The 12,378-nt window shown below is 49.8% G+C and overlaps 1 protein-coding gene across 1 annotated transcript; it reads left to right on the top strand.

Moving 5' to 3' along the window:
* Positions 1-860: 860 nt before the first annotated feature.
* On the top strand, positions 861-9,565 carry LOC131215955 (retinoblastoma family protein-like). Its single transcript, XM_058210351.1, has 9 exons — positions 861-1,007; positions 3,106-3,245; positions 3,331-4,798; positions 4,867-5,047; positions 5,264-5,533; positions 6,043-6,170; positions 6,239-6,721; positions 6,809-6,979; positions 7,061-9,565. Exons 1-9 carry the CDS (start codon positions 861-863, stop codon positions 7,211-7,213), a joined length of 3,141 nt encoding a protein of 1,046 aa, XP_058066334.1. The 3' UTR covers positions 7,214-9,565.
* The last annotated feature ends 2,813 nt before the right edge of the window (positions 9,566-12,378 follow it).

Here is a 12,378-nt window from a genome sequence, read left to right as displayed (position 1 = left end):
GTTGCCATTTCATTGATCGATGTGTGGTTTATTCAATATTCAATGAATCTAGTTCCGCCGAAACGCGCCGCGACACACAAGTGCACAAGTGAAGTGCAAGAAAATTGCGCCAGAAGTGTGAAGCCGCGAAGAAGAACGGACGCGCAATTCATCGTTCGCACAGAGTGGTGTGTGTGTGTGTCGTGTCGTTGTGTTGGACATTAGTTGGACATACATTAGTTTGGCTTAAAAGCCGCTGTAGCTGCAGTGCAGATCTCTTGACAACAGAAAGTAGCAAAGCAGCAGCATCCGGAAACTCCGAACGCCGTATTTTCAGAGCCGGACTACAGGGCTACTTCATTCCAATCGGCCAATCGGATTGTTCCGTGAGCCGCTCGGAGCCGTGTGTGGGGACACGCGTCCCCGTTCGCAATAGGACGACCCCTTTTGGTGCTGTTCCAGTCCTTCGGCTACGGCCACGGACCACTACTTCACAAGGCAAACGTGCTCGTTGGGCTGCTGCGCCGCGAACCGATTAGGGGGCAGGGTGTCTTGCGTGCAGTAGTGTTTGTATGTGTGCAACTGTTAGTGGTCCGCAATCGATCGCATTCCAGAGAAAAACTCACCGAAAGCCGCCCTTCGTCCGTCTGACCAGGTGAGCCATCGAATTTAAATAGAAATACTTCACGGTCGTGGGAAAAGCGCTGCAACCGTGCGTTAGCGTTTTCCGTTTACCGTCAACCGGGAGGAAAGGGCACTTTCCGCGCGATATCGAGCCATCGATTGCGAGGTCCGATCATTATTACGTCATCCCATCCTAACAGCCCGCCCCGGGAGCATTTGGTAACCAACTCGCCGCCAAACCCAGCCCAAGCAGCAAAATGACCACGTTGGAAGAGGGATCCTTCCCGTTAGCCGCGCTGGCTGAACAGCATCGCAAGATTTGTCGTGCCCTCAACATCGACGTCAGCACCGAGGGTCGATCGTGGGACTCGTTCGTGAAGACCCGGGCCATGTACGATCTGACGGTGAGTACACCCTTTCCTAGCGTAACGGGCAACCGGAGCGCTCAAATAATCACCACATCGAATGATCCTCTGCTTTTGCCTTTGTTTCAAAATTTGTGGCTCTGCTCACCGTGAGCGATGGTCATGTTCATTCTTCTCTGCGAACGCATTTTCATTCAAATTCGGGGATACGAGCGGTGGGGGGGGGCCGTGGATCGAACGGAAACTTCCGGTGCTCTCTGGCGCCGACTCGCGATCGCGATTCGCGCACTCGATGCACTCAATGACGAGTGCGTTGCCCTCGTTGCCCCGCCGAATTTGCTGCATACGGGGCCGACACGGGCGTGCGCTTCTTTTAATTGCAAAAATTATTGGATTTGCTCTCCCCCTGCCTTGAGTGTGCACTACACCAACACTGCCAAACGTTCTCCCGCGGCCAGGCGGAGACCGACAAAAGATACTTCTTGGGCGGCGTGTCTCGTCCGACCGTGAAATGAATTTCTGGGCATATTGCAGCGAATCCGCGATGTTAATGCCGCTCGCAACTGCAGTCGCGGCCATAAGAATTGGTGGGAAGCATTGTCCATCTTCCATAAGTTCACCGAGGCCCTGTTGGTGAAGGGGGCCTCTGGGGAAAATGGAGGAATTTCTCTGGACACAGACGCTCTTCCCTCACAGCGAACGAGAACGGCGTGTCTCAGTGCTTCGATACATCGATCGCAGGCAAACGAAAAAAAGGCTGAAATTAGCTTGTTTGCACACTTTTGGTGCGCGAGGGGTAGTCACTGGACGGCTGCGCGGAATGCTGGCGTATCTCGCGGTGTGTTTTCTATCTTTGTATGCGTTCAGCTAGCGCACCCGACGAAGCGCGATAAAGACACGCTACGCGACTAATGTAGTGTCGCGGACTATGGGCACAATTGTGCGAAATGCATAACAGTTTGTCGCACTGTGAAACAACACCGCTTCTTACATCTTATCTGAAATGGGAACATCAGGTAGGTTTATGATAGTACCGTAAAGAAATATGTTCTGTTCTTCTAAGTTTCTTCTATGGTGGCTTTGATCATCTTCTCAAATCAATGACAGATGGCTGTCAATGTAATGCTTATTCTTGCGAATTCTTCGATTTCATACTTGATTCTTCTAAGCTCAACATTCAAAGATTTCTTAAAGAATATTGGCATTTCTGAACACCGATCCGGACCTTCTGACGTAGTGCCACCGCGCAATTCACCTACCTTCCCATTTACGGCCACCTGACTGTGCGAATCGGACTCACAGTGCCGACCGGCGGCAGCAGGTCGTCGCTATATTGGGGACCATGTTTCCATGTTGTTGTTGTTTGTTTGCCTCTTTTTAATCTCTTTTCGTCCAGTGTGCACGTTTTGGCGCGCATTTTTCTTCGTACGTGTCGTCTCTTCTTTCGCTTCGACACGACACAGAACAGCTGATGGCACCAGCCTTCTTATGGTTTGCGCGGGACCCTTATTGGGTCGGTTTGCCCCGCCAGGACTCGAGCCGGAGCCGGGAGAGAGGAGAAAAAAAGGTGTGCGCGACCCTTTCTGTGGCCGTGCGTTTCGGTCGTCCTTCGTTGCTGAGGGCGACCAGGCCTCCGTGCGAACGCCAACTGAAACAGCTGTTTCCGGATGGAATTCCCTTTCACGGAAGACGGCAGAGTCCATTGGTCCATTGCTGTACAGAAAGTGGCCATCTAAAACCTGTGTGTTTATGACGGCTTTAAATTTGAAGATCCGTTACGAAAAGCTTCGAGTTTTTGGGTGCGGCAAAAACTGTGACGATTATCATCCAGCGGCGCGGTTAAGTTATTCTGCGATCGTACGCTCGATCGCGACCTCCACAAGGCTGTGCGGGATGGTGGGTGTAGGCGCACGGCTGTTGAATATTTACCAAACACTGTCCGCGCTCGTCGCAATGACCGTTAAGTAATTCTGCTGGAACACAGGCCAGAGATACACAAGCACACTTGACTCGTGAATGCAAATAAAAGCGGCGCTTTGCATCGTAGGTTTCCGGTCGACGGAACAAGGATGGAAGGATGTTTCGGTCAATAATCAGCTCGAATTACATGTTCATCCAATCTTCTCTCCCACAACAGGGAAGCCAGGCGCATTGGATGTGCTGTTCACTTTACGTCGCGTGCCTGCAGGAAATTCGCCCGGCTGTAGGAAATCCTGCCCATTTCATCCGGGGTAATGGCGTACACATAACCAACCTGTTAAAGGAGTGCGGCATTAGGTAGGACACATTCGGTGACACACACCACCTTTTGCCCGGCAGAATACTGAAAATCTCTCTCTCTCTCTCACTCTCCACACAACAGCATTCAAGAGTTTTTTGACAAAATTAACGAGTGGTCCTTAATCACGTCGCTACCGCCGCGACTGAAGGCGACGATCGAAAATCTGCAGCACGAGTTCCGGGTGACGATGAAAGCGTACACTACGGGCCTCCTAGACTCTTTCGCGCGTATCTTCAACGCATCCGCCATCACGCCAGATGAGCCTAAGCGTAACAAGAAGGCAAAACCGAATCCATGCTCTTACAATCGGCTACGCGAGTTCACCTGGGTGTTGTTCCTGTGCGTGAAGGAGCAATACCAAGAGGAAAGGCGTGATCACTCCACGGCCATCAACCTATGCGTGTGTGTGTTGGATCTGATCTTTCAGAATGTGGTGGCCGAAGGGCGGCTGGAGTTGCTTAATGCTGCCATGTTGCCTCCGCTGGGCGGTGACGGGTCGGGCGACACAGCAGTCGACCCGGATGGGGGTGCGGCGGCCATGCTGGAGGCCTGCAAGAAAGTGGCCATCACGCCCCTACTCTGCAGCGAGTATCAAACGACGGTTGAATGTGTAGCGGAAACGTACCGGACCATCTTTCTGCCGGTGCTTCTGAGCATGTTCGAAACGAAAGATTTGCGCGGCACGCACATCACGCAAGCCGATCTGGCAGAAAAAGGACCAATCGGCGCTGAGCAGTTCCTCAACCTGCTGACGGTGGCAAATTTTGATGAGAATATGAAGTCGCTCAACCGCCGCTACGAGCGGTACATTTTGCGGTGCGGAATGTTGGACGAACGAATAGTATTGAGTGTGACCAGCAGTCCCAGTCTGCAGCAGCGCTGGAGTGTAAGCCATCCGCGTACACCATTGAGCATGAAGGCACAGAGCTCACGAACGATGGCGCTCGTAGACGGTACCGCACGGCAAGTTCGGGGCGGTGTCGTGTCGGATGTTTCCCTGGGCATAGGGTCGGGTGCTGCCTGTAACGAGCTCGTGCTGTCCGGTAATCTGAAGCAGCTCAAGAGGAAAATCCATTGCGACGATCCGGGTGAACCGCGGAAAAAGTTTCTACAACTGATGAGCAACTGTGTGCTCGGTTCCAACCCGCAGCAGATCGTGATGAATCGGCTGGCGGAGGTGCGCGACCGGTTCGTGCGGAAGCTGACGGAGGAGAAGTGGTACCCAAGAGGCTCGCACGCACGGTTCGACGCTATTGAGGCTCTCTACTACCTGTTGCTGGGAAACATCATCACTTGGGAGATACGGAAGCGTCCGACGATTCCGACTTCAAAAGTGATCTACGATATGAGTGCGAATGATTTATTCAACGAGACCGTGATCGTGTGCGCGGCCGAGATTGTTTTCCATCTCCGCCAGGAGCAGACCAACTTCCCATGGATACTGACGGTGCTACATATGCAGCCGCTCGATTTCTATCGCATTATCGAGGTGACAGTGTTGGCAAACAGTGACCTTCTTACGGCCGACATCGTCAATCACCTACAGCGGGTAGGCAATGCTCATGTAGATTTTCGTTTCTGCATCGATTTAATATCCTCTTTCGTTGCGCCCGGTAGGTTGAAGAACAAACGTTGGATTCGCTGTGCTGGGCCAACAGATCAATTCTTTGGGAAAAGGTGGAAAAGGAAAGCTATCAGATCCCGCAGTACAAGGACGTGGAGCAAAGCTCCCAAATTGCCGGTATCACGCCGCTGAAGGGCGATTCGGTGCCGAACACTGCAAACGGTGCCTCCAGAGGTATGTATCTACATAGCTGTTCATTTCAGGGTGCTTGAAAGATGGTGCATCCAACAATTGTATGACGAGCACTTTTCAATTAATTTTTTTTTTTTGAATATCTGAGGAAAGTTTTGAGCACCATGAATCGAATTGCAATACAGATTTTAACAGACTGATAAGAAAATGTGAAAACTAGTATGTTATGAACTAAAGCTTGTTCCGCATTCGATACAGACGGCCGGATGATCGGTGGGGGAGGTGCTGCGGTGTCCGCGTCGGCCACGGAGACCGGTTGTTCGTCGAATTTCACTCCCTCGAACACCGGTCGTCAGGTACCGCCTCCGGATTCGGCAAAGAAAAAACTTTCCTTTGACGCTCCTTCAACGCCCACAAAGCAAACCGCGGCAACGCCGCTTTCGACGGCAGGATCCACGGCTGAGAGAACGATGGTTTCGCCCTCTCCGTCACCGTCCAAGGCGGATGCACCACCCAGTGCGCCACGAGGTTTGTTTGCGCAAGCAACAGTTTGGGTCACCGTAATTGTCCTACACTTCCGCTTGGGTCGCTTGGACCATCTATAGCATCTAATACCAGTTTTTGTATATTGTCACATGATTAAGTTTGATTCCTGAATGACATTTTCACCCATCTGTGGTCATGCCGTATTTCTATCAAAGTCGTTCACTAACCCTTTGTCAGTAACACAGCTAGTGAGAGATATTTCTTTCTGGCTCAGCTTTACTTCGGGCTGAGATTGTGTTTACGATAACTAACCACTAACAGAATGCATCGCTTCATTCCACCCCATTAGCTGTGGTCCTATTCCGCATTCTGCTCATCTCATTGTCCATTGGCTGCTTCATACTTTTCCATCGGTTTTATCGCATACATTCCTGGAAGCTATTGAAACGCTTACTCAACATTCGATACTTCTGATGCTTCATTAATAGTTAGCCTAGTTATGAATAAGATCGCGAAAATGCTTAACATTGGTTTCGATTACTTGCCCACAGGACACTCGGCCAATGGCAGCAGCCCAAGGCATTCCACCGAAGATCATTCATCAAACACGTCACCTTCACACGAGAACGGAGCCCCGACGTCGACCGATAAACGTGTGTTGAAAGCGTTCTTCCGCAAGGTATGCGCACGATCGAGTGCGTTTACGGCACTCACATGCATTAACATTTTTCTGCACGGGGTTTTCAGTTCTATGCCGTGGCGTACGCCCGGCTAAAGGATCTTTGCCAGAGACTCGGGCTAGAATCGCCGAACATACAGATGCTCATTTGGACAATTTTTGAGCACACCATCACAAAGTGTTCGAAGGAGCTGATGCGTGATCGGCATCTCGATCAGCTGCTGATGTGCGCGATCTTCGTTACGACCCGTATCAAGAAGCTGCCGAACACGTTCAAGGACATAATGACTTGCTACCTTGGCCAACCGCAGGCCACTAGTTCCATATATCGGAATGTTTTCATACGCTACAAACAGCCTTCGGAGCAGATGGAAGTAGAAGCAAGGGAAGGGAGGGAAGAAAGGATACCCACCTGTTCGGTGGCCGGCGCGTCCCGCGATTACGACCGCGAGGAATACGGTGATATCATCAAGTTCTATAATGACATCTACGTGAAGATTGTGCATCCCTTTGTCATTAAGTACATTGATGCATACGTCAACACGGATATGGTATGGTCCCCCGTCCCTCTCAGTGAGACGTGCGTGCCGAGTGGATTCGCTAACCCGCTAATCGTTGTCTTTTCGTTTTTTGCTTAGGAGTCGCTGTTTCTTTCTCCAATGCCGAAAACACAGCCGCGAAACATTCAGAAGTCGCCCCGTCAAATCAGTGCGAACATCAATCTGTACGTGTCCACCACCGACAAGAGTGGTGGCGTGATGGACTCACCCACCTTCCATACGTACACCTTCCAGCAAAGCCCTGCGAAGGTAACTCAACCGTGCACCGTTGAAAGGCTGTGCGTGTAAAGCACATCCGTGCTCACAATGCTCCCGCTATTGTCGTTGCAGGACCTACATATTATCAACTCGAAAGTGCGCGGATCGGATGAAACCTGTGTACGCAGTCTGACCGAGCTCACCTCTTTCAGTGATCATTCGGTAGCGGACGTCCGCCGTCTCAATAAGATCCGCCAGGATCGCCAGCAGCAGGATAAGGACTAGGGAAGGCGAAGGGACCACCTTCACCCCAGTGCATCTTTCGTGTGGTTTGCTTTCACTCGAGTTGATATTTTGCTGTATACCCTCTTTTAGTGCCTTCTTGTTTCGCCCAAAGGGTGGTCTCGATGTGATGATGGTTTCTGGGCGGCTCCTCGATCCGGTTGATGTTGACTCATGTTCGTAGCCTTCGATCATTTCGAAGCATGCTCACACAGTGTTCCATGTTTTCAACAATAACGGAGTGCGTTCGTTCAGTAGCGCGACCCGTTTTTTTAACGTAACATTTTAGCGATTGCGAATAGTTGCAATGTTTTTGGAGCAGGTTGTCTCTTCTACTATTGCGGCCTTTATTATGTTTAAAATTGTTATCGACTCTTTAGAAGCTTCCAGCCCATCGCTGACGAACTCTTGTTGGCTTATGGTTCGCAGTATCAAGCGGGTTTTTGTTGTACAGGTTTTTAGATCAAAAATAATTTTATTTATCATTTTTAACTTTAGCATTGAAAAAGAGCTTTCCTCCCTGGGGGAGGAAAGCTGCGAGCTCTTTGGCACGTCGGCCTTTCTCTGGCCCTGGCCACGATGCCCGCGATCGCTCTTTTCCCAATTGCCACTAGATCCTTTCTACCTCTCACCGATTTTGTTTTTGTTTCTCTCTATTTCTCTTACTCTCTCTATCTCTCTCTCTATATCTGGCTACAAGTTTTGGTGGATCTCAAAGTTCGGTGTCTTCGTCGATCAACGCCGTACGCGGACACACGATGGGAAGCGGCGATCGCTCTGAGTGGGCTAGCTGCTTGCCCTGCGTGTCCCTCGTGCGGATTTGATCATTGTGATGTTTTTGCATTAAAATGCCTTTTTTTTCGAACTATCTATTCCACACGCGTTTTTTGCGTGTTATGTATATGTTGTATGAGTGCGCGTTTTGTGTGTGATGAGATAGATAAAGACACCAACGGCAGGGCGGCACACGACCGCCCCAGTTGCCCTACTCACAACTTAGTAAATCGTAGTAATTCTTATTAAGGCGAAGGAAGAAAAGAAGAATCTTTTCCTCTAGTGTGTAGTAGAGTCTAACGTTTATTTATTTAAAACTAAATTAAACCACACCAATCACGTCGAACGCGGCGCTCCCTTGCGGTTTCGATCGCGCGAATCGTCCGGTTGGTATTTCCACCGAAAGAAGACCCGTACTTGTAGGTAATTATGTTCGGTGAATCACATTCGCTTTTGCCATCACCATCCCTAGCGAACTGCCCAAACCCGGACCGGTTTGTGTCGGTTTTGCTTGGATACGCGACGTGTGATGCACTCCCGAACACACGACGCAGCTGTCCCTATCGTCGAGGGGTTAGCGATAAAAAATACCCACCCGCGATGAGCGTTTCGCTTTTCGTGTCTTTTTCACATCTTTCACACATAACTTAAACCTTGGGCACGTTTGAACCAGGGACTCGAAATTCAACACAGTTTTTTTTTCTTCCAAAATCCTGTACCCTAGTAGAGTGGGGAGGATGAGTGCAATCAGCAAAACAAAGGTTGTTTGGTGGCGAATCGGGAGCAGAGGGATCGCAACTTGGTTCGGTTAGGGCAGCAACGTGCGGTACGTCGCGGCACGGGTTTTCTTCGAATGTCTTCCCCCGTTACCATAAATTCTGAGAAAAAATGGCACTTTTGTTAAAAAATTTTATCTCCTGCGTGTGCTTGTACTATTTGGCCAAAATAACATCTAATTGAAATCATTTTATCACATCAAGTAATACAAAAAAACATGGTCATGCTATTTTAGCGTTCTCGCTTTTACTGTCTATATTAGGGGTAAGGTTTTAAGATTCCTTTCCCCGTCGCAACCGGACACACGGAGCTGCGGCGAGGTTGCAGCGCCTTTCGGAGAGGTCGGTTTTGGGTTTTTATTATCCTTGTTTTATTACCAACTTCTGTTGATCAACCTTAGGTGGTACACTGAAATGCTAGAGAGAGGATCATCATCGATCGCATCTTGCCGTCCTCCGCAAACGCCGGAGGACTGTTTAGGTTTAAGCGATAGCTTTTTTAAATGAAACACTAAAATAGTGGCAACACCATATGGTCACAGGTTACACAATACTCCTCCATTACTTGGCCCCCAATTGAAAACCGTTAACGGACACCATCATCGTCATCGTCGACCATCCATCGCTGTTTTAGTTGCGTTCCTTTCTCGGTCGGCCAATTGCTTTGGACCAAATAATTAATCTTACAATTTTTGTATTTCGCGTGCACATACATAAGCTTATTGTGATTATTTTAAACATTTTTTTTAATTCACAATACCCCTCATTATTGAGCTTCTCGGCCAATGTATGCCAATGTAATAAAACAGAGGTGTATACCGTAAACCGTTGTACCGTGATATCTGAAGTTTGAACAAGTTTAATGTGTCGGAATATTCGAAACTCGCAACAGAATGCGCACAGGCATCCCGTAATTTGGCTACTGCAAATACTCGGCCAATTTTGTCCTGTGCTTGCGGCCACATGCGTGCGGTGATTCGCGGCCGTTGCGATCGTTGTACTGAATCTCAAGTTTATTGTAAGCAAATGTGGAAAATTATAAACAACCCGAAGACGAGGTGAGAAGCGAGCCTCAGTCTTCCTTAGTAAACATTAAACCTGAGCGTCCGCAGACACGAATAAACAAACAAGCAAACCCCCGGCGTACAAATAACACCGCAAAGCCCTGTAGGTTTTTGGTGCGCGCGCGTGTTTTGTTACTGCCATCTCGGGTTGCCGGGATTGCTTGGGCCGCCACTGTCATTAATGTGTGGCAGAGCGGAAGAATCCGATGGCAAAAAACAACACAAGCGAGTCGCTCGTCTACGACGCCGCACGATGACCGTTATGTTTGCGATCGCCTCGCATATGATGCCTTGCGGCGAAGCCGCCATAATTAAGTTGCAGCACCCGAATGAGTCATAATCAATCGGCTGGCGCAACACAGTTTTGCAGCAAACGGCACCATCCGCCCCCCAGGCGCATGAAGTGCAGTGTAATTCCTAACGAGTGGTCACTTCCGTTCCGGCGGCGAGGTCGGGTATTACATCATCTTCCCGGCGACTGTCGGCGTAGAAATGCATTCAACGCAGGAACAAACAAATGGTGGTCGACTTTCGTCGTCGTTCGATCGTTCTATCCGCATGGAAGAGAAGTACAAAACCATGTTCCGGTGTTCCGGTGGGGGACGTTCTCTTGTTCCACTTTATGGTCTCTTTCTCCGCGCTCTTGTGGGTTGCATTTCCGGGTCTTCCGGCTTGGGAAGTGCATTCCTTCGGTCGTCGGTGACAGATACACAGTGGGCATAAAACATGCCGCATGTCCGCATCATTTTATTGAAATTCCGATCCATCCTGCGCGTCGGCCGGTTGGTCGACGTGTTTTGTGTCCATTTCCTGTGGAAAAATTCAAACATATCGGTGCATATCTCGTAAGCAAAAACATGTTTGTACGATAAGCGAGTTCTCCTGATAACCAACTCTTCCGGTTGATAATAAACGCTAAACACGTTAACCTGCTGCCAGTTTGGGACAAACATTTTTAAAAGCATCGAACTCGTTTGGCCCGTTTCCGGTCCAATAAAAAAGGCAAATGTACCCAAAATAACTTCAACATTGAACAAAAAATGCTGTCATGCTGGGTCAACTGATTTGCTTTTCCGTTTCCACATCATCGCCGTTGCAGAGATGCCCTAGGGACACAGGTTTGTACGAAAAGGTCAGCACAGCGAAACCGGATTTCGGCGTTGAGCCCGGTGAACCGCAACCGGAAAGGATCCCTCATTGTCCTCTCCCCGTGAGTAGCACGTGCGGAAACGGCATGCGGAAAGTGGAAGTCGAACTGATTCCGATGCTGCTTACGCCGGGAAAAACTCGTTTTGGAACTATTTTACCATGTGTCTGGTGGCCACGATAGGAAGATGATGAAACAAATTGCTTCTTAGCCGGCCCCTGTGCAAGCGCCACGTTGAGATAGGCCACGCTGACGCAACATAAAATCGCCTAATCGCCCTGCTGTCCAGGACCAGGAGGCAAAAAGTTCCCAGACTCTTCCCGAGTTCCCGAGGACCGGGGTTGACCAAAGTTTTCCATACGGAATGTGAAGCCTAACAAGTGCCACTTGTTGGATGGGTTTATATCGATTTGGATGACATCGGCAAGTCCACTGTCTACCCACTGACTCATGCACCAGTTCCGAGCTCCAGATGAGTCACCCGTTTTCCCGGCAAAAGTAAAGACGATGAGTAAGGACATGGTTACGATGAGGGCTGCTCATCCGCTATTCAGTTGCCCATTTAAGGAAGTGAAATGAGCGCTGCCAATAAAATCCCCAAGAAGAATTAATTCAACCAAGCGGCCCTTTATCAGCTCTCGAAGCAGCAAAAAAACGTTAACAATCAATTGGGGCTCGTAATGTCAACAATCGCCTTTCGATTGATGCCTTCGCTCCTCTCTGGCCACCACGCGTTCGTCACACGGCGCCCGTACATGTTGCTTCCGTGAAAATGTGGAAAATCGATAAATGGAAATCGCCGGTGGGACTGTTGCTTGCAACGGGCCTGCATTTCTTGCTACAACCGCGGTGCTCGGTTCAGTTTGCAGTGATGTGATAACTTTTTGCTCGCCGTTTTTTTTCTGTCCCCGCCAGTTGTTGTGCGGTGGCCCGACATTTATGTTTGTTGGTGGGCTTTTGGGACCACCCGGTCCCGACTCGGCTGCCAACGAACTTGACTCCGTTTTCCCAACGACCACACCCAGTGAGCAGCCGGCCGCACACATATGGAACACAGCACAGCCAGCAAAGACTTTCTGCTGCTCGCGGCTCGAGGGGGGCCCCCGTGGCCGCCACGCGGTTTTGGCCCCGGTTTCCTCATCTTCTCGGCTCGGGTAGGGGTGTCGAATTTTCCGACTTTTTACCGCAAAAGTAACCGCACCCGGTAGGAGGAGGTCAGCATTCTGCTTTGGCGGTAGTGCCAAATGGGAGACAAACTGATGAATTATTCATGGCACATGATAATATTGTAGGGCACGATGGTGAAGAGGGGCGGCAGTTGTTGTGTTGCAAACAGGAAAAAAGAAGAAGGTGATGCCAACGACGATGTGTTGAATGGCAGCTCATCCAAAAGGTGGATTAACCGCG

Source organism: Anopheles bellator, chromosome 1 (assembly GCF_943735745.2).
Source record: "Anopheles bellator chromosome 1, idAnoBellAS_SP24_06.2, whole genome shotgun sequence".
In the NCBI taxonomy this organism is placed as follows: domain Eukaryota; kingdom Metazoa; phylum Arthropoda; class Insecta; order Diptera; family Culicidae; genus Anopheles; species Anopheles bellator.
The sequence above is the reverse complement of the archived record's forward strand: the minus strand, read 5'-3'. Positions and strand labels throughout refer to the sequence as shown.

What these genes read in the sequence shown, in the direction of transcription:
- LOC131215955 (XM_058210351.1), top strand. Translation starts at nt 861, where the DNA reads ATGACCACGTTGGAAGAGGGATCCTTCCCGTTAGCCGCGCTGGCTGAA. An exon ending in TGAAAGCGTTCTTCCGCAAG is followed by an intron (nt 6,171 to 6,238) that starts GTATGCGCACGA and finishes CGGGGTTTTCAG; the next exon opens with TTCTATGCCGTGGCGTACGC. An exon ending in TCCAGCAAAGCCCTGCGAAG is followed by an intron (nt 6,980 to 7,060) that starts GTAACTCAACCG and finishes TTGTCGTTGCAG; the next exon opens with GACCTACATATTATCAACTC.